At 40.6% G+C, this 22,526-nt stretch overlaps 2 protein-coding genes across 2 annotated transcripts in view; both read left to right on the top strand.

The window, feature by feature from the left end:
- The window catches only part of LOC124643678 (glucose-6-phosphate exchanger SLC37A2), a 33,306-nt gene that overhangs the window by 5,408 nt on the left and 5,372 nt on the right, over positions 1 to 22,526 (top strand). Inside the window, exons 2-10 of the mRNA XM_047182714.1 lie at positions 8,009 to 8,178; positions 9,595 to 9,675; positions 17,118 to 17,251; positions 17,940 to 18,072; positions 18,512 to 18,672; positions 19,237 to 19,317; positions 19,913 to 19,957; positions 20,461 to 20,641; positions 21,949 to 22,097. Coding sequence (XP_047038670.1) covers positions 8,009 to 8,178; positions 9,595 to 9,675; positions 17,118 to 17,251; positions 17,940 to 18,072; positions 18,512 to 18,672; positions 19,237 to 19,317; positions 19,913 to 19,957; positions 20,461 to 20,641; positions 21,949 to 22,097 — 1,135 coding nt within the window. The remainder of the gene's footprint in view (positions 1 to 8,008; positions 8,179 to 9,594; positions 9,676 to 17,117; positions 17,252 to 17,939; positions 18,073 to 18,511; positions 18,673 to 19,236; positions 19,318 to 19,912; positions 19,958 to 20,460; positions 20,642 to 21,948; positions 22,098 to 22,526) is intronic.
- LOC124643682 lies at positions 9,818 to 11,074 on the top strand. The gene has a single exon (XM_047182717.1). It carries the CDS (start codon positions 9,920 to 9,922, stop codon positions 11,054 to 11,056), a length of 1,137 nt encoding a protein of 378 aa, XP_047038673.1. The 5' UTR covers positions 9,818 to 9,919; the 3' UTR covers positions 11,057 to 11,074.

The following is a 22,526-nucleotide window of genomic DNA, read 5'->3' as shown; positions in this document are numbered from 1 at the left end:
GCTGGCCAAGGAGGCCGCTCTGACAGAAAATACAGCGGAGTACAACAAAGTTCTCGTATCGTACGTGAGAAGGAAAATACGGGGTCCATCAGAAAGTGGCAAGCGCGATATGAATCCTGTAGCACAGGAGCGGTCACAAAAGTGTTCTTTCCAAATGTCCTTGCGGCAAAAAGAACACTTAAAGAAGCTGTCCTTACACCGACACACATCCAGATCCTAACCGGGCATGGAGGATTCTCAGCGTATCTCCACAGATTCCACCTCAAAAACAGTCCCGCGTGCGTCTGTGACCCCAGCTGCGATGAGACAGTCTGGCACCTGCTTTTCGAGTGTCCAAGGTTCTGCCACGACAGAATGGAACTGGAACACACGATCGAAACCCAGTTAAGTCAGTCCACACTCCACACGATCATGGGGAAACCGGCTACTAGGAAACTATTTCTTGCTTCCGCGAGCAAAGTAGCCATAGTCGCAGCTGCGGCCAACAAAACGGACCGTACTCCGCGAAATCAGAACAGATCGCCATCTGAAACCAGCGCAGTCACTACACTCGCCACGACCACCACACCTACAACCATACACACCACCACCATACAACCACATATAACGTCAACAACAACACAACCGACAACAATACTAACAACAACCACTCAACCGATAACCACACAAACTACAACCATACACGAAACATATACAAATAGTTATGTTCATACTCTGAACAATTTTATATACACATTGACATGCTGTCATAGGGACAAACTATTATTCTTTGACACTAACAAGTTTGTTAGTGAATTTCATTTGAGTAGGGAAAGTATGTTTTTCCCTAATAAATATAAAGATAATATAGCTACATTGATAGCATATAATATTAACATTGTCATAGCCAACAATATGACAAAATGTAGGATAAGCGACGAGCCAGTATTGACTAGTTATTCTAACAATACTGTGATTGATTGTTTAAACTAGATTCTAAGACAATAGAAAAGCGTAGCGACAACCTCATCCTATTTCATCAGAATGTAAACCGCTTTTCTGGCAAAATATTAGATATTGAACTTTTAACTGATAAGTTTTCTATAGATATACTATGTCTTTGTGAGACATGGCTCAAGCCTGAGAAAATGTTATTTAATATTAATAATTTCAAGGTTGCTAGTGTATTTAATAGGGTAACTGCAGAGGGTGGGGGTACATTGATATTGTGTAAAAATAATTTAAAATTTAAGGATAGAAGCGACATTACTTCGAGCTCTGTTGATCGCCTGTGCGAGGTAGCATGTGCAGAAATAGGAAGTCATTTATTCTTATGTGTATATAGACCACCAGCAAGTAACTTTTCATTATTTCTTACAAATATGGAGGAAATACTTAGGAAGATTTTTAAGTCAAATAAACTAGTTTTCATTTGCGGTGACTTTAACATAGATATATCTTCTGATTCTTCTGATAAATATCAACTGTTATCTCTATTTCAATCTTTTAATTTAAAACATTTGTTTAATGAACCCACTAGAATTACACCATCTTCAAGTTCATGTTTAGACAATATTTTTACAAATTGTGTGGTTCAGCATTCTTCCATTATTGCTGGTGTGAGATCGGATCACTTGGGGCAGCTTGTTAGCTTTCCTGCTAATAAAAACTCTCCGTCAAGCATAGTAATAAAATACAGACAACTAACAGACAGAACCTTAGAAACGTTTAAAAATAATGTTGTCAATAAATTATGCAGTAGTTTTAAATCAGAGGACTCGAATACTAAATTTAATAAGTTATTTAACACACTTTGTCTAGAATTTAATAAATCATGTCCTATTAAGAAAATAAAAATCGACAATAAATTAAAATTCAACGAATGGTGTACAAAAGGGATTAGGATAAGCAGAGATGTATTGTATAACCTGTACCGAGAAAAATCAATGACATCTGATAAATCTTTTCATGATCATGTACGGAACTACTCTAAGGTATTCAAAAGTGTATGTATTCTTGCAAAGTCTAAATCAATTAGTGACAGAATAACTAAATCGGATAATAAAATAAAAACCGTTTGGAAAATAATAAATGCGGAAACGGGTCAAATTAAAGTCCGGGATACCGAACTATCGTTAACGATTAATGATGCAACTGTGTCGGATAATGTGCAGGTTGCTAACGCGTTTGATAATTTTTTCTCTAATGTACCAGTAGAGGTTACTAAATCACTTAACTCGTCCTCTACACTTGCAGAGTCATTACTAAAACAAAATTTTACTAAAGAAGTACCGGATTTCGGATTCCATTACATAACTTTTAATACAGTAAAAAAAGCTTTTAAAAACCTTAATTTAAAAAAAACGGAAGACTTATGGGGCATCTCTGTTAAAGCCCTGAGCTCCGTGATTGACAATATTGCACCAATACTCAGTCAAATCTTTAACTCATGTATAGATGAAGGCACCTTTCCTGATTTGATGAAACACAGTAAGGTCATTCCAATATTTAAGTCAGGCTGTAAGAAAAATCCGTCAAACTACAGACCCATTTCTATTCTCCCGGCTCTAAGTAAAATATTCGAAAGGATCATGCTTGATCAGATGTTAAACCATTTCAACTTAAACGATATACTGCACGACCGTCAATTCGGCTTTACAAAGGGTAAGTCCACCACCGACGCAAGTGCGCGGTTAGTCACTCAGATTTTGGAAGCCTGGGAGAGTTCGCAGGATGCCGTCGGTATATTCTGTGATCTCTCCAAGGCGTTTGATTGTGTGGACCACGATACACTCATTTCTAAGCTGAGACACTACGGCATTCGTGGAAAATCTCTTGAACTTGTCCGGTCTTATTTATCCAACAGACAGCAAAAAGTGGATGTCTGCGGCTCAACATCTTCGGGGACAGTTGTAAAAATGGGCGTGCCTCAAGGCTCTATACTGGGTCCATTTCTGTTCCTAGCTTATATAAATGACCTTCCATTTGTGTTGTCTGATATTTCGGATGTTGTTTTGTTTGCGGATGACACTTCCCTTGTCTTTAAAGTTAAGCGTAAGAACCCCAATGTTAGTCACATTAACGAAAGCCTAGAAATTCTCTCCAAATGGTTCGCAGCCAACAATTTATTATTAAATGCTTCCAAGACTAAATGTCTTAAGTTCTGTTTGCCTAACGTCACTGCGGTTGAAACAAATATAATGCTCGATAAGAGCAAATTAGAGTTAATTAACAGTACAGTATTTCTGGGCATTACCATTGACAGTAAATTGCAATGGGGTCCCCATATGTCCTCCCTATCAGGGCGACTTGGTTCTGCTGCTTTTGCAGTCATAAAAATTAGACAACTGACCGATGTAGCTACGGCCAGGCTTGTATACTTCGCCTATTTCCATTGCGTGATGGCATATGGCATTTTGCTATGGGGGGCAGCGGCTGATGTCCAATCAATTTTTGTTTTGCAAAAAAGGGCGATCCGAGCGATCTATGGCATGGGCTCTCGCGAATCTCTTAGAGAATTCTTTAAGGAAATTAATATACTTACTTTACCTTCCTTGTATATTTTTGAAAATATTATGTTTGTTCGCAAAAACATCCATAAATTCACAGTTAAAAGTGACATTCACCAGATAAATACACGTAACAAACATAAATTAGTGGTTCCCAAGTTTAGGCTAACAAAAACAAATAAGTCGTTCTTAGGGAATTGTGTGCGTTTTTATAACAAGCTACCTAAGTGTATCCTTGATCTCACTGATAAAAAGTTTAAGAATGTAGTTAAAAACATTTTGATTAAAAAGGCGTATTATAAAATTCAGGATTACATTAATGACAGTGATGCCTGGCGTTAAATTAATATTGTTTTTTCTTTTTCTCTGCACATGTGGCTTCCCCGGCGACCGGGACACGGGAGTGCCTCCGCCCAGACCAGCCAAGCCCAAGCCAGCAAGACCCCAAATTGCATTATATAATAACTTGGTTACCCAATATATTTTTACTTTGAATTGTATAAATTATTTTTCCAGTAACGATTGCACTAAAATTATTTTGTATAATTTATTAATACATTTTTAGCTTAATTTGGATTGTATAACATTCTCAGGACTAGATAGAAAACTGTATGTCTGTAATTATTTTTATTTTCTTTTAAAAAGAGTGTCCATGGAGTTTCTTGCCGGTTCTTCTCCATGAGACCAACTCTTTGGAACCGTGCACCTAACTTTGACGTTTCGAAAGAGCTTTCATAGGCCTATTTGAAATAAAAAATTTTGAGTTTGAGTTTGAGTTTACAGAACAGACACCTACAGAACTGACAACCAGACAAACGACTATCATACACTCAACACACACAGAATTAACAACCACACAAAGGACCTACTAACACCAACTCACAACCAGCGCAAACACAGAAATCACCCACCAGTCAACAGTCAGCTCCAAGTACCATGCCCATCACACAGCTTCTGGCATTCTGAGGAGACGGAGTGCCAGGCATAAGACTGCGTGTAGTTGCCTTGTTTATGAACAGGGAAGCGGAAAAAATAGGCATAAGCTTCTGCATAGGCTCGAGTCGAGCTGGAGATCGAATAACCATTGCACCAAGCCTCGCCGCCCTGTTCAACGATTGCACCACCAAGACAACCAAAAAAGGTAGCAAGTACCATGCACTGCCTCAATTGGAAGTAGCCTCTCACCGATGCCGACTATTGCGATTCAAATGCAAGACGATCGCAATACTCGAGTGGAGAGAGGAGACTCCATTCATTCAGGTGTGCTCACTTCTGCAAAAGATCGCAGAGGCAGAAGAAGAAGCGCCAGCCACGGCTCGCACCATAAGCGTCGACGCGATGGCAGTTGGATGGAAAAGGGGTGACGTCGCAGACCGCTTCGGCTGTTTAAAAGCCTCGGAACACCATGAGGTGGTAGTATACGAAGACAGAGGGGAAACCTTTAATTTCCTTAAAGTCCACGGAAACCCTACAGCCGGCGCGACGAGTCCCACGAAAAGTCCAACTGCGCAAAGCAGGTCTGAGAGAGCCCAGCAAAAACCGCAAAGGAGCAAAGGAATACCACCAGCAAAGAGGAGCTCGCTCGTGCGCGGAATCGCCTTAAAGCGATCGGTTCTTTCCTGAGCGCCATGCTCCCATCGGTCAATCGCAAATCACCAACAGCGAAACAGGAATTAGCAGTGGAGCGGTTTTTCCGAAAAAAGCCCAAGACCCCGAGCCGCCGACCCTCGCGATGAGTTTGGCACCACGGACCATGTCAAAAGCTTTCCTGGAGTACGTTGCAGTTGTAAGGGCTATAAAGGCTACATGGCCGCCTACAGCGCAAAGAGCGGTTTCGTGGCCCTGGACGAAGAGGCAACGGAGCGAACCGGCAAAATAAAATTCCAGACGCCACACGATGGCCCGATAGTGGTTACCGCCAAATGTACCAAAATCATGCTGGAGGATAGTATCCTTGAAATGGCACAGACCGTTTCTGGGACCTCACCATCGATGGAAGCTTGGGCGGTACCCAATATCAGATGGGTAAATGGGGTGCCGGGGTGCGGCAAAACTACCTGGGTAGTGAAACACTTCGACGAGAGGAGGGATGTCGTAGCCACCACGACAACTGAAGCGGCCAAAGATCTAAGAGGAAAGCTTGCGCACCAATCGGGCGGTAGAGCGAAGACAAAGGTGCGCACTATGGACTCAATTTTAGCCAACGGGTTCAAGCCAAATGAGAAATGTCACTGCTTGACGGTAGACGAAGCTTTCATGAAGCACTTTGGGGCCATAGTCATGGCAGTAAAGTTGTCTGGTGCAAGCGAGGTGGTCCTCGTCGAAACGTGAATCAGCTACCATATTTGGACAGGGATAATCTTTTCCCATTAAAGTATACCCGTCCATATCTGGTGGCTGGCATCACACAGGAGCTACTCTGCACTCACCGTAACCCAATGGATGTGGCCTTCGCACTCAGCGTCGTCCACTCCAAAACGTCGCTGTCTCATGTTCATTCCCTGAGCTTGAAGGGTTTTACAGGAGCGCAAATATCGCTCAAAGCCCAAAACACCCTATTCCTGGCTCATACGCAAGAAGAGAAATCTTCTCTTATTAGCCAGGGATACGGGTCCGGTGAAGGGTCGCGTACCTTAACCATTCACGAGGCTCAGGGACTGACATACGACAGCGTCGTCATCATAAACACTAAGTCCAGGAGGCTCCAAATTCATGACAGCATCTCCCACGCGGTAGTGACAGTGTCTAGACATACGGCTAGCTGCGTCTACTACACAGATGACGCCGACGATGCCACCGGCCGCTTCATTAAGCGAGCCATGGATGCGCCAATAAAAACGGTCGTCGAATACAACCTCAAGACGGCCATGCAACATCGAGACTCCACTGTCATGTTACCCTACTGACACTCGCAAAGTCCCTAGTCGCTAGCGGGAAATGAGACCAATCCCCAATCCGTTCCTGTCCCATAATGTTGTCAAACTAAGTCCATGTGTATAGTGTTAAGTATTGTGTATATACAGAATATATATATAAAGATATATATATACAGAATTTTATTATTATTATTGTATTTATGTATTTATGTATTTATTTTAAATAAAATAAATACATAAATACAATAATTATGTATTTATTTTAAATAAAATAAATACATAAATACGCGGTGAACTCACATAGTTTAAGACTAGAAGTCAGTAGACATAAGTTTTTGTGAGGCCAAGACGGCGAAAATTATAATTAAGTACAAAATCTAAATAAAAGCGCGGACCCCCAAATCTGCGGTAAGGTTGTATTAATAAAAAAATAAAAAACTTTAGCGCATGTACAATCGTGAAAAAAACTGTTATTTTCATTTTTCAATTAACCCATGTAAGTATTTATACACAAAACAATCATAAACACTAAATAAAAAACTTAACAATACTAATAAAACTCAACAACAGTAACAACGAAAACTTTTGTAACCGACTGCGCTCAAGACATTATAGACGAGTAAGAAACACTAATGAAAAATTGTAAATGATTCCAAACTTTCAAGGTCAAAATCTATTCCCCGTCTCCAACGTAATTTAAAATAATTTGATTTAAAACCCTTTGAAAACCCTGAAAAACCCTTTCAAAGGGTTATCTACTTCAATTGGATATCATACATGAGCCGGTAACATCTTGTACTAGTTAACTTATTGAAAGGGTTACCCTAATGTTAGGGTTTTGAAAAGGCTACCACTACCAAGAGATAACACTTTTATTGACTGCAGCCATATAACCTGTAACACTTTCGAAAGAATTAACTTATATTCGGGGTTGTACGGTCCCTGGTTCCGTCATAGGCCTTTTATGTACCAGGGCCGCGGTATCTCTTTCGAACAACCCGCAGCCCTATACCAATGACCTTCGATTGGTTTGCGATTGGTCTGCCATTTTGGTGATTGACCATTTTTACATTTATAAGAAGCTCATTTGATGCTTTTCTTACTACAGAAAAAGTCAGTCATCAGGCCTACATTTACAAAGTAGTTCAGTTACCTTATATGTAAGCTAGTTAGTGGCACGTTTTTCGCCGTATATGAGCAGTCGATAAACAAACCAAATAGTACATATTATATCTGGCACGAGCTATCAATTGAGCATGCGTGGCTTTGAATGGGGCTCGTGGCAATGATATTCTTCTTAGATAGTTTTTAGGGTACACATACGGTAAAATGGGATCCTATGGCAGGGTGCGGGCGTCCTCTAGCGAGCGAAAGCAAATACCACCAAAATTAAAAGAGGGTTTTTTCGTGTTAATTTGGACCGAAATAACTGATTCCTAATTTACGATATGATAACAAATATGCACGGAAAACTGGAACATTTGAACAAAACAAGTATTTTAGGGGGCTCCCACACAGCAAACTTGATCAGAGTCTTTCTGACTAAAACCTGCCTCTGTTCCGTTTGCGTTTCAGTTCAGTAGTACTAGAGCCTACTGCGTTCAATTCAAACAAACGTTTAACCTCCTAATCATCGTCTTCCAGGTACCAAGCATCAGTTCTAGTGCTGACCTTCTTCACGTACATGACGTACCATCTGACCCGCAAGCCCATATCGGTGGTGAAGAGTGTTCTGCATCAGAACTGCTCGGCGCTCGTGCCTCCGCCCGGCACCGACCCTGGAGACGACCAGTGGTGTAACTGGGCACCTTTCAGTGAGTACCTATAGGCTATAGGCTATAAGAGCACCTTCCAGTAAGTACCTATGGGCTATAGGAGCACCTTCCAGTAAGTACCTCTGGGCTTTAGGAGTACCTTTTAGTGAGTATACGCTGCAGGAGCATTGTAATATATACCTATTAGAAATATAACAAACATCGAAAAACATTTCAACAAAAGCCAAAATCAAACCTGATTTAAAAAGAAGTCGGGATCAAAAAAAGAAGCTCAAGAAACAAGTGCAGATAAAAAATATCCAAATTACTTCAAAAACGAGTCCGTTACTCATGACTTGACAACGGGTGGAACATGTGACCCGCAAGCCTATATCGGTGGTGAAGTGTGCTGCATCAGAACTGCTCGGCGCTCGTGCCTCCGCCCGGCACCGACCCTGGAGACGACCAGTGGTGTAACTGGGCACCTTTCAGTGAGTACTAGGACTATATGCGAAACAGATACTTATTCATTCAATACTTTTTACACGCTATGGACAATGGCGGATTTAACGTCTTAGGCGCTCTCTACCTTTGCTAGGTGTAGACAAATGTAGGCTGGAAACAGTGCTCGGCCGACGGTCAGTGTTGACCGTACGTCCCGACCGAATCACATACCAAATCACGCGCGTACCCTCAGCGTAGCTGTATGCGCGTTCATAGACTTGCACAGAAATAGCTACTTGGAGGACTGTTTCTAGCCTTAAAAGAAAACATTATTATACATATTTATGGGTACAACCCGTGCCAATAAAGAATGGGATTAGAAATCGCGACAGCTGTATTTACCTCTCGCTCATGTGCTATAGTGTATGAGCGAGAGGTAAATACAGCTGTCGCGATTTCTAATCCCATTCTTTATCGGCACGGGTAGTATGTATCTACATATTTCAATAGCAAAAAAAACCGACTGAAACTAAACTAAGAAACGCGAAGATCAAAACTGCATCTAAGACCAAAATATTGCCCGTCTTGTAAATGTTGATAATCCTGTACATTGGTGTCCAAACACCAATGTACAGAATTACCAATTAACGATGAATAAATATATTTTCGGAAGATCCGGATATGCGGGACAGGAATTAAGGGTCCCTTTGTATCCAAAGATCAAAAATTGTTATTGTATATGCATAACACAATTTTTTACTTTGAACAAAAAAAAAGTAAAGTTTCAAGTTGTTTTAAGGATACTAACGTTTATGTTGTCGGTGAACTTTTGCCTTAATCGTACACTTATAGATATTATTTTTGTAAATGGACCTAAATACATATAATTTTACCATATTGGTAATCGAGAAGCCAAAAATCTCAGTGGCGTGCACTTGGAGAGGCCTATGTCCAGCAGTGGACTGCGATAGGCTGATGATGATGATGATGATGATACTGGTAATTAAATGTACTCTTTTCGTAATTTTTCAGACACGGCTGACGCCAACACGCTGCTGGGTACCCTGGATTCTGCCTTCCTGTTTTCTTATGCAGCGGCCATGTTTGTATCAGGTAAATATAGGCTTTCACTCCTTTGTAATTGAGTTCAAATTCGCAGACATGCGATTTTCAACAGTTGCGTTGACAAAAAAGTATGTTAGTAGTTGGGGTTAGCCAAAAAAAGCAGGTCATGTTGTAGGTGAAAAATAAATCGTGTATCGCGTTCATTCGTTGACATCGGACGCGTTTGCACTGTTCGCAGAAATTATTTTAATTTCGTGCCGAGCGCGGCGTCAGCCGCCGCTAAGTCGATACCATGCGTTCGGAAGAACTCGTGGCGAACGAGGTCCTGGCGTTCCTGCAGTACCAGCTGGACGTCATGGATGAGGTCAGTGTGACCCAGATTTGCACCTCGAACTTCACCGAGGAGGAGATACGCAGCGCAAAGAAGCTGTTGTACGAGTCACTGCAAATGGCAGACCGAATGCCGACCCGCAGGCGAGATGAAAAGGGAGAGAGGAGTCTCCAAGACACTATAAGGCTGTTAAAGGAGACCGACCCGGACGACGTGCCAACGTTCGTGGCAAAGGAGTTGCGGAAGCTGCCCTCGGTCACTTTCGATCACGTCGACGTCACCAGGCTGTTAAAGGACATCACGAGTATGAGGTCCAGCCTGGTCGAGCTGCAATTGAAGCTGGAGGCATCACAATCCACCATCTGTGATCTACGTAGCGAGGTAGCTGAATTGCGAAACTCTGTATGTAGGTCACACGCGCATGCCAACAGCGACAACACATGCCACGGACAGGTCAACGCATCGCCGCAGCGCGCCGAGTCAGCAAAATTGCACTCGTCGCCTGCCGTCGCCACTACTAGTGATGCGTCACCGTCCCCTGCCCTCGGGACACCGACAAATGTAAGCACGTCTAGGCTTGGACGTGTTTACTCGGATGCCGTAAAGCGAGATCCCGTCCAACGGCCACCCAAAGCTACTGTGGCGATACAAAAACAGCCCGAAGGAACCCGAGGTACGGTACAATCTGTACCATGTAAAGGGAAAGCTGATGCAGATGGTTTCGTCAAGGTGGAGAGAAGGAAGAAGAAGCCATCTAGCCGAAATCAATGCGGAACTGCGTTGACTGGTCCGAACATGCTGCTGCGCCCCGCAATACCGACGACGCAGCTGTATGTTTCGCGTTTACATCACTCCACGAAGGTCGAGGAGATCGTGGAGTATATACGAGTCAAGACGAACTGGACCTTAAGAGTCGAGAAGTTGGAGCCGAGACACAATACAAATTTCAAATCGTTTGTGGTACGTGTGCCGACTCAGCATCTCGACATGTTTCAAGAACAGTTTTGGCCGAAAGGTGTCGTTTTCCGGCGATTCCGCGGGAGGCTACGCGACACCACGCAGTGCAACACGACACCGCCTATTCGTGTCAACAAATAGACTTGACGATTGTTTTTATTTTTGTATATATTCGTTTATAATTATTTTAATGTTAATTGTTATTTGTGTATTATATTTTCTATGGGCCCTAGTTGCCTGAATTAAAGGAATAAATAAATAAAAAATAAATAATAGTTTAAAAAAACTAAAAATCACGCTTTTTATAGAAAACCGAACTAAAAAATAGAAAATAAATTTTAATGAATTTAAATTAAGAAAATAGTGTTAAAAATTTCAATGAATATAAATTAATAATAGAGTGAATACAAAAAAAAATATTTAAAAAAAGCGTGGGGTGCATGGTGTCAATAGTTATAAATATTTTATTGACAGATATGAGCAGAGTGATTTTCATTTCGATAATACCTTAAAAAGCACCCCACGCTTTTTTTTAATATTTTTTTTTTGAATTCACTCTATTATTAATTTATATTCATTGAAATTTTTAACACTATTTTCTTAATTTAAATTCATTAAAATTTATTTTCTATTTTTTAGTTCGGTTTTCTATAAAAAGCGTGATTTTTAGTTTTTTTAAACTATTATTTATTTTCTAGTTTTTAGTTTGTTTTAAAACTATTATTTGTTTTGTAGAATTAAAATTCTCTTTAGTATAAAATTTGTCAATATTAGAGAAAACGGCTAAAGATAATTATTAGAAATAAAAATTAACATCGAGTCCTGCCTTATCGACTGTAGAGAAAAATTATAGAAAATTTTAATTAATTTTCTTACCTTATAGATAAAAATTATATAAATTAGCAAAAATCATATTTTGCAAATTGAAAAGCCTAAAAGTCGGTGTCTAATGGATGTTACTAAGTTAATTTTGCCACCGACTACTAGGCCGATGTACCTAAAATTAGTATTTTTTTTGCTTTTTAATGTTTTGGGAAGCCGGTTTAATTTTTTTGTAAAAAAGTTTTTTATTTAAATCTTTTCAGTGATACGAATAGTTGTCACTATCCATACAAGTGGGAAGTTCTCATCAATACAAAGAATATAAGTCCAAACGAGGTATTTTACATATTCAGTTGTCGAGTTCCCTCGACTTTCTCTGGTCTCCATCATCAGGTCAGCTCCCAACCTTCACTGTTGCATAGGTCTTGTCAATACAAATAATTTAAGCCCAAACACGAGGTAGTTTCCATATTCAGTTGTCGAGTTCCCTCGACTTTCTCTGGTCTCCATCATCAGGTCAGCTCCAAACCTTCACTGTTGCAAAGGTCTTGTCAATACAAATAATTTAAGCCCAAACACGAGGTAGTTTACATATTCAATTGTCGAGTTCCCTCGACCCTCTCTGGTCTCCATCATCAGGTCAGCTCCAAATCTTCACAGTTGAATAGTGCTTTTAGGCGTACACCTGAGTGTCAAGTTTTTATCCTATGTATGCCTACAACTTTCGAAGGTTGCCCTCGATTTCTCAGGGTTTCCATCATCAGATCCTGATCTGATGACTATGGGACCAACTGGCAGCTATTCCGAGTCGAACAAAAAAAGAATCACGTAAATCGGTCTATAAACCTCGGAGTAATCGATGTGTATGTGTAACCTCCTCCTTTTTGGGAAGTCGGTTAAAATTGAATAATTTTATCAAATTAGGGTATTGTCATCGGTCCTCAATAAATCTACAAAGTTTGAACGAAATCTGGCCGTTTAAAGTGGGTCAAAATCGCGCCCAAAGAAGTCGGTTACAAACCTACAAACATACAGGTGAAGCTAATAAAAAGCGTGTAAAAAATAAATAAATAGGTAAAGTAATTAGTCTGTATGGTAGCAGTTCGGGTTAGCCAAAAACTAGGGCATGGTATTTTCTCTCACAAATAATTGGAAGGTTGGTGATAAGTGCCAATTTTAATCATTTTTTTACTAGCCTCGTTTCCTGGGCAAAAATATTGTATCTAAGTAAAAATCCATTTTATCCTAATTGTTCCGTAAATTAGTCCTTGTAAAGTCAATTAATGATAATAATTAAGTAAACAAATGAACACAACCATTTGGTGAGAGCAGATGTAGACCGAGCAAATATTTGTCTTGATGCAGCAATTCAACTGACGGCCTTGAAATGATCTTTAACCGACTTCCCAAACAGGAGGTTCTCACTTCGTCGGAATCTTTTATATTTTTTTTTATTATTATCAAACTTGCTGTACTTGCTGTACTTTACTTTACTTTGTAACCAAAACGGTCACTTACTAGAACTAACGAGATGTTCGGGTTCCTTGTTTAGGCTGCGGCTCCACGAAGATCAGCGGAGCGGAGAGGAGACGTGTGGGGATCAACCAATCACATTACATGAAATCCACATCTCGTCTTTTTCATGTAATGTGATTGGTCGATACCCACACGTCTCCTCCTAAACACTGGCACCTCCTCGATTACGCGATAACGCGACGAAGGGACATCTCCCAGGTGCATATCACACGCGTTATGCGCGGCGCGCACTGCTGGACAGACCACAGGCTTTTGGTAACTAAGTTGAGACTCCGCCTTCGTGAACCACGAAGACCCTGCAGGGCTAAACCAATATCTCTCAACTTAGATCGACTGGATTGTAAAGATCTTCAAGAAAAATACCAGAAAGGCCTAACAGATGCGCTAGATGTGTTTGATGCCCAGCAGGGTGACTTAATATCAAAATGGAAACAGATCTCATCCACCGTACTGACTGTGGCTACGGAAACCATAGGATACAAAAAACGAAACAACGAGGACTGATTTGACCAGAATGATAGGGTCCTAACTGAAGCATTCAAACAGCATCGTGTACTCATAAAGCGTAATGAAGGAAATCATAAATCCAGTCAAGAAGTCCGAAGTAGTGGTGATTCCTTAAGGAAATTAACGAGGAAGATGAAAGATGGATGGTGGCTTAAAAAGGCAAAAAAGATACAGTGGCTTGCAGATACCCATCAACTAGGCGCTTTCTATGAAGAAATGCGTAAGTTGATTGGCGTTTCCATAAAAAACTGCACTCCGTTAAGATCCCTAGATGGTTCCCAAAAGCTCACTGCTAAGCAGGATATACTTGATCGTTGGGCAGAGCACTTTAACCACCTGCTCAATGTAGATCGATCAGCAGATCTTGAGCATATAAGGCGTATCCATCCTCTGCCGCCGAATGAGTCGCTTGCTGAACCACTAACTTTTGCTGAAGTTGTTCAAGCCATCAAAGAGCAGAAAAATAAAAAAGCAGTTGGCGTTGATAACATCGCCGGAGAACTGCTGAAATACGGAGGGGAGCAACTTCATACTTACATCTGGCAAATTTTTGATCGCATTGGAACGAGGAAACAATACCACCTGAATTTAAAATATCCCGTATACAGACACTGTATAAAAACAAAGGAGACCGTTCCGACTGCAACTCCTACCGGGGTATATCGCTCCTCTCTGTCCCTGGGAAGATATTTGCCAGAGTTCTTCTCAACCGGCTTTTACCAGTCTCCGAAGCCATATTGCCAGAAACTCAGTTTGGGTTTCGACCTAACAGGGGCACCGGCGAAGCCATCTTTTCCATCAGGCAACTCCAGGAAAAAAGCCGAGAACAAGACCAACCTTTGTGTATGTGCTTCGTGGACTTAGAAAAAGCTTTTGACTGCGTGCCGAGGGAAGCCCTCTGGACTTTACTGGCAAAATTAGGTTGTCCTGAGAAGTTTGTGAGAATGATTCGCCTTCTGCACGACGAGATGACCTGCTGTGTTACCTATAATGGTGACCAGTCAGAGTTCTTTCCTGTCACCTGTCGGGTCAAACAAGGTTGTGTGCTTGCGCCAACACTGTTTGCTCTCTATTTTTCTGTCGTTGTCAGTGAAGCACTCAAACAAACTTGTGCTGGAATCAAAATACGTTTCAGGACTGATGGGGGACTTTTCAACCTGGCCAGATTAAAAGCATATACTAAAGTATCTCATGCTCTTATAACGGAGATCATGTACGCTGATGATCTGTGTTTTGTTACCAACTCTGCACAAGAGCTCCAGAACCTGATGACTAACCTTCAGGAAGTCTGTTGTCGTTTCGGTCTAAAAATCAGTGTTAAGAAAACTGAGGTAATGGCAATCGACTCTCAAGGAGCTACAGAACCTATCAAGGTAAACATTGGCGATACTGAGCTGAAGCAAGTGAATACCTTCAAATATCTGGGCAGCACAATTACATCCAAGTGTGACCTTGATACCGAAATAAACCATCGCATTGGCGCTGCATCAGCTGCTTTCGGTGAATTACGAGCCAAGGTCTTACACACACATGATTTGAAGCTTTCGACAAAAATCTCCGTTTACAAAGCCATAGTCCTCCCAAATCTTTTATACTCGGCTGAAACATGGGTCCTCTATCGGAAACATATACGGGCGCTGGACCGATTTCATCTAAAGTGCATAAGAGACATTCTGAAAATCAAATGGTCGGATCGGATTAGAAATACCGAAGTGCTACGACGCGCGAATGTCTGCGGCATAGAAGCGTACCTGATGCGGCGACAGCTCAGATGGTGCGGTCATGTTCTACGCATGGATGATGATAGGGTGGCCAAACGCATCTTCTTTTCTGAACTCCAGAACGGCAGACGGAAACAAGGTGGCCAGTTCTTACGCTTCAAGGATGTTCAGAAAAGACACATGAAAAGGTGCAACATTGATCCTCAGAACTGGGAGACAAAAGCCATTTGCCGCCCTGAATGGAGAGGCCTACTAAAAAATGCGATCAAAGATTTCGAAGAGCAAAGGAAATCCGCACTGGATGCGAAGCGTGATGCTCTTAAGGCTAAAACACCAGTAGCCATTCATTATAACTACGTGGACGGTATCCTAACGTGCAGCCAATGCTCGCGCACGTTTACACATAAAATAGGGTACTGCAGCCATCAAAGGGCGCATAGAAGAGCTGATCATCCTAGCTCTTCTCTCAATGATAACTGAAAGCAGTCACCATAGCCGAAATCGGCAGGGGAAGTATATATATATATATGTTTACACGTCTCCTCTCAGCTCCGCTGGTCTTCGCCTTAGTGGTGCCGCAGCCTAAGTCATATCATATCATTTATTGCATTCCATAATGTACATTTGGTGGAAAATATTAAATAATAGAGGTAGTCACAATTATGGACCCTGATTGGCCTAGCCAAATAGTTAGAAGAGAGGAAGGCGTTTAATGTAATATAGAAGTATGTAAGTTCCGCCGCTCGATCAGCTGCTCGTTTCTGAAGCCTCGGCGAAACATCAGAATGTACGTCGAGACTACGCTAGCGTCACCGGTAGCAAAATTGATGCTACGCAGAAGCCCGTGATCGTAAACGGACAGAATCGGGCTGACGATGAGGGGTTCGTTACGGTGCAAAGGAGGAAGCGCCGTCAGCGAACCAACAAGAATCGTTGCGGCACGGCTCCTATTGAGCCAAACATCAAAATCCGTGCCGCCAAGCCGAACACCTCGGTGTACATCTCCCGCCTACACTACACCACTAAGGCGGAGGACATCGTGGAGTACGTGCGTCAGAAGCTGAAGTACGCCCCGAGAGTGCAGCTGCTGGAGTCGCGCCATAACGCCAACTTCAAGGCGTTCGTGGTCCGAGTGCCAACGTGTTTCCTGCACCTCGTGTTGGACGAAAACTTCTGGCCACAGGACGTGGTGTTCCGTCGCTTCCGCGGACAAGTGCCACAGGACCGCACAGTGTCATAGTGCATAAGGAAGTGCTACTAACATAGTTTTTAAGTTTTTATTTACTAACAATTTTGTATAACATATGTATGCTAGTTTTAAGGTATTTATCTATGGGCCTTTGATGCCTGAAAATAAAGGTGATTTGATTTGATTTGATATTATTTAAGTATTTATTTATATTATAATATTACGTATATTTTTGTGTAGCATAACTTCGTTTTATAGTTATTTTTCTTTATATGTTGCTTTAATTTTAGGTTAATAGTCAAAACCAATTTGCCAAAGACTGGTCTACATATTATTATGTTTCTCGTACCCCGAACACCATTTTGTCATGCCCCGCTAGTCATTTTGTTATCCATAGTGTAAACACATAAGTTTTGTTTGTTTTCAGGCATGGTGGCCGAGCGAGTGGATCTTCGCTACTTCCTCTCACTAGGAATGCTAACTTCTGCCATTTTCTGCTACCTCTTCGGTGTCGGACGGACGTACAGCATACATAATATATCATATTATTTGCTGGTTCAGGTAGGTACCATAGTTTATTTGATGATTTAGAAGTCATTAGGAGCCAACTTTAGAACTGCAAAGTTATTTGGCATGAAATGTTTCTTATCTATAGGTATAGTTATCGGCACGGACAATGAGCTCTCGGCGGAAGAGTGGGGATCGCTTTGCGCACTGTACACAAAAGGCAATAAACCAATAAATCATTTCTGCGCAGGTGAAGGTCAGGGCTCAATATCCTTGCCGATGATTATACATATTAACGGTAGTAAATGGAGAAAAATAAAATAAAAATCCTCTCGTCTCATACTGTTACGCACACAAATATATTTTCTAGTATTGTTTTTAAAATGTCCGCGAAATTGTAACTTTTGTACGCTTTTTTATCTCCAGAATGGAAACATTGCAATTTTGGGTGCAATTTCAGCATAACAGACTTAAAAAATGAATTCATTGAATTATATTCTAAAATCAACTAATTAGTTGTTGAATAGTAGCCAGTTTCTTCATCAAAGGAAAAAGCCAAAGTAATGTCATAAAGTAAAAGTAACGGTCAAATTCGTTTCTTTAAAGCTAAAGTAACAGCAAAACTATAGACCGTTACTTTTACTTTATGACATTACTTTGGCTTTTACTTTTGATGAAGAAATTGGCTGTAAGAATGTGATAAGTATGTACCTATGTCTTTAAGTGTTCCCTCATTTCTCAGGCTGGTGCAGGTATAGCCCAGACAACTGGGTGGCCGGGCACAGTCGCCATTGTCGGCAAATGGTTCGGCAATAGTAAGAAAGGACTCATTTTTGGCATATGGAACTCTCACACTTCACTTGGCAATATATTGGGTGAGTTACCACTGTTTCTTTCGTTTTTATATCTGGTGGTTAAAATGAATCTATGCTATATTTTTAAGATCATCAATTTGTTTGTTTAGACTTTAGACGGTCTAATATCGGGACCAGTTGGTCTGATTTTAAAAGCTAGCGTTTGCTAACATAGTTTTCCAACAAGTTCCAGAAGTTTTTGTGGAATATAGGTATAACTCCTAGCGGAAGCTAGTAGCTTATGCCTCAAAATAATATATAGGCTAGTTTTTATCCGGACATTCGAACACTGGAAGAAGTTCTCTTGATATGCATGAAAAATCACCTTTTGAAGTACCTCATCAAAAAGTACCCTAGGTAAAAATGGGACTGTGTTATGTTATTTCTGACTATGTATTTTTAAACAAAATTATTTTTCACACTTTGATCTACCATGACCTCATCATTATTTTCATCACAGGTACAATAATGGCGGCAGAATACGTGGACTCTGATTGGTCGTTATCGTTCATCTACCCAGCTTTAGTGATGGGATGCGTGGGGGCAGTGGTGTGGCTGTTTCTGCCCCCAGAGCCGCGCCTCGTGGGGCTCGCTAGCGCTGTTAATAATAGTAGGAACTCGGTGAGTGAATCAATCATTGTAGGGGAAGGGGGGTTGAATCAATCATTAGTAAGAAATATTGTTGTTGAATCAGTCAAAATACATAATTGTGTAAAAATAACAGGGTATAAATAAATAGTGTAAATAGAAAATTTGAATCCATCATTCAATATGTACATTTTTGGTGACTTAAAAAAGGTAACAGTAAATCAATGTGAACTAATGGGGCGCCACATTTCTAATACATTTTACCAGCAATTTTTTTATAACCTATTGAATTGGTGTCAAAGGTACATTAAAATAATTTACTAATTGTCTACTGTACAACTATCTAATCTCTAAATTCAAACTCGCAAAGTTATTTGTAAATATAAACTGAAAAAAAACTGGTTCTAATAAATGGTTTTTATTTGAATCAATCACACCATATATCTGAATCAATCACACCATACATTCGAATCAATCCTATCATATATCTGAATCAATCACGCCATACATTCGAATCAATCACACCATATATTTGAATCAATCATACCATATATTTGAATCAATCACACCATATACTTGAATAAATCCCTGTGACAGCCGGCGCGGCAGTCCTCGCGATCTGACGAGGAAGACGATGTGGAAGATGATGAAGAGTCTTCCGTCATTGTGGGAGACCAGGTCAGTAGTACGCATGGTATTGTATGCCTTAAGTGTAGTGTGGTAGGGTTCAATTTTGTTTGCACGTTTACTATCGAAGGCGATCATTTTGATACTTTTAGAATAATATTCTTGCAAATAAGAAAAAAAAATGGGCTCCAAATTTTTTAAAACAAAGGAAACCAGGTTTTCGTTATAAATAATAATAATTATGCATGCCATGTATGTGCTTTTTAATGTATGTGATTTCATCAATTGAGGTGCTGATTTAAAAATACATAATAAACATTTGGTGGTGTTCAATCCAAAATCTTTAAGTAATACATATATTATATAATATTTCTTTACTTATTGTTAAAAAAGGAATCTCTTTTGATCAGGTCCCGAAACATCTCTACAGAAAGGTCATATAAACCTTATTTGGTCATGTCTTAAATATGTTATTAGTTTTTGAAAGTCTGGATATGTTTTTTTTGGACAGCCTCTATTCTTGCTTATAAGCTTTATTGCTTAAGGGGACTAACATAAGCAAAATATGAGCATTCATGCGTGTTGTTTGGGCTACATATACATATATCACGTGAAGTATTTTAAATAATTTTGTTGTAATTTACAGTCAGCAAGTTTACGACCGAACAGACACTCAGCAAATACAGCTCAAGTAAGTATTCACTTTACAAAAGTTACATGTAAAATTTCTTACATTTCGTACCCTTCAGTTGCGCTACAGTAACATTTTGTAGATAACACTTAAATAAAAAGAATTGCAAGTATACTAAGTTTTTATGAACCCCATAACAAGAAGGGCGGCGGAGAGGATGCAAAATTTCCGATAGGAGAGAAAACTCGATCATAAAAAAAAATTAAAGTAAAATATAATAGTTAAGTTTGTACAAATATCTGTAGGAACTGAAAGTTTGAGTAAAAATCTGTAGTCTGAGCGAAAATATGATGACAAGATGTTTGTGCAGACTAATCATTGGTTCAGATTTTTAGAATAGAATAGAATATTGTTTATTTCTTAGTATATGGTACATTGAGGTTTTGAATTAAATATTGTTTCACAAACACTACCATTGCTGGTGTAGGATATTCTACGAAAGTCTGTGTGAAATTGGTATCCTGTGGATCCACCATTAAAATATTACGTATGTCTGTTTTTAGCCAGAAGAAGTGACAGAGCGAACCTCCCTCCTCCGCTCGGGCGGCTCCGAGAGTGCAGTGTCCCTGACGCGAGCGCTGGCCATCCCCGGCGTGCTGGAGTTCTCGCTGTCCCTGTTCTTCGCTAAGCTCGTCAGCTATACCTTCCTGTACTGGCTGCCGTCGTACATCAGGTTTACTATGGGTAAGTGTCTGTTTGACTGTCTGTCTGTATCCTAGTTTTATTATTATTATTTTTAGCCCATAATGTCCCACTGCTGGGCAAAGGCCTCCCCATCCCGCTTCCACACTTCTCGATCTTTCGACCGAGCCCACCAGTCTCGACAATAGGCGTCAAGGTCGTCACGCCATCTCTTCCGGGGCCTACCCCGCCTGCGGTGTCCATCCTGAGGTGTCCACTGAGCGACGATAGTGGCCCATCTTTCTGGATGTCCTAGTTTTAATATATATTTTTTTATCTACCTCCCCACCTTCTAATATCAACGGCCATTTCGTCTATTGCAGACGATTTATGTGGTGGTGTCTGTGATACAACACCTTTCGTGACTGAACAGACCCATACGAGAGCGACATCTCTTACCACACAGGCTTGACAAGAGAAGTAACTGGACATTAGTGTCGAACTATGTTCATGTCTTTTCTGTCTTTTGTCAGCAAGCACTCCGAACCAGGCTTCATCGCAAAATTTGCGACCCTCTGCGACACGTTTGCGCCATTCAGGACGTTTTTCCGCGAGCTTCTCCCAGTCACGGTGGTCGATTTTAAATGCTGCCATGTCTCGCTTGATGCAGTCTTTGAAACGAAGCAACGGCCTCCCAACATCTCTTTTTGCATTCGCTACTGCACCAAGAAGAACACGTCGTGGTAATCGAGAGGGTTCCATCCTATGCACATGCCCTAGCCAACGCAGACGTCTCTGTTTGAGGAGCGCTATCAGACTAGGCAGCTGTGCAATTTCTAGAACCCTCTCGTTTGTGATCCTGTCTTGCCATGTTATACCCAAGATCTTTCGTAAGCAACGCATGTAAAAGCAGTTAAGACGACGTTCTTGTTTTGCATACGATGTCCAGGTTCTAATATAATGTAAAAGTTAGTAAATGACTATCTAAGGAAGTCCCTAATGTGATTATAATAATGTCGTCCATATACATACGCATATTGTTTTTGTTTTCCTATCTTAAAATTTGCTGTTATTGGTATTATTTTTTTTTAACTTTGAGTTAATTAAAAAGTCAAATTGGCTCTGAAATATGTTTTTCTATTAAAATATTTTTTAAAAAAACCTTAAAAAATAATTTGAATGATGCCATTTCCAACTGACGAAAACCCGATGCCATGTCTACAATAGTTACGACAGATTTTCAAATCCTTATAACATTTTCGTCAGTATTTTACTATTTTATTTACCAGTACCATATTTAGTCTAAGTTGTTTTTAAGATTCTACTATTACATAGGGTACATATAAATAAACAAATATCAATTTTCTTAGCGGATCTCTCAGCCCGTCAGTCAGGCGAGCTGAGCACGGTGTTCGACGTGGGTGGAGTCGTAGGCGCAGTACTAGCGGGGCTGGTGGCTGACTGTACCGCGTGTCCGGCGCTCGTGTGCGTGGCATTCTATAGTCTTTGTGCTCCTATGGTAAGTTTGTATGTGTGTGTAACGATGGAGATGTAATTTTGCGTGATAACGGCCAGTATTTAGTCAACTTTGCTAATAAATTTACTTGGTTATAGGCAAGTTAGCAAGTTACAGGTTACTTTTCATCCAAAAGGGATAGCTATCATTCGTAACAACTACATTTTTTTTGCATCATCTGTTCATCTTACAATAATTCGAAGATACGTCTTCGTCATCATTACCAAAACTGGTCCTTATGCTCTCATCACCAGGTCTGTGCTTAGTACTCATATTTGTCACGTTTTCACGGTAGAATGGCTGTACCAATTGTGATGAAATTTGGTATGGAGATGGGTGTCACCCTAGAGACTATTATAGACTACTCCTTCTCCAGGTGAAACAGCTAGTAATATCAATAATTTCACCTAATTTGCGAGAGCCGATTTACCA

Source organism: Helicoverpa zea, chromosome 28, assembly GCF_022581195.2.
Source record: "Helicoverpa zea isolate HzStark_Cry1AcR chromosome 28, ilHelZeax1.1, whole genome shotgun sequence".
Lineage (NCBI taxonomy): Eukaryota > Metazoa > Arthropoda > Insecta > Lepidoptera > Noctuidae > Helicoverpa > Helicoverpa zea.
Note: the sequence above shows the minus strand (reverse complement) of the source record. Positions and strands in the feature narration are given on the sequence as shown.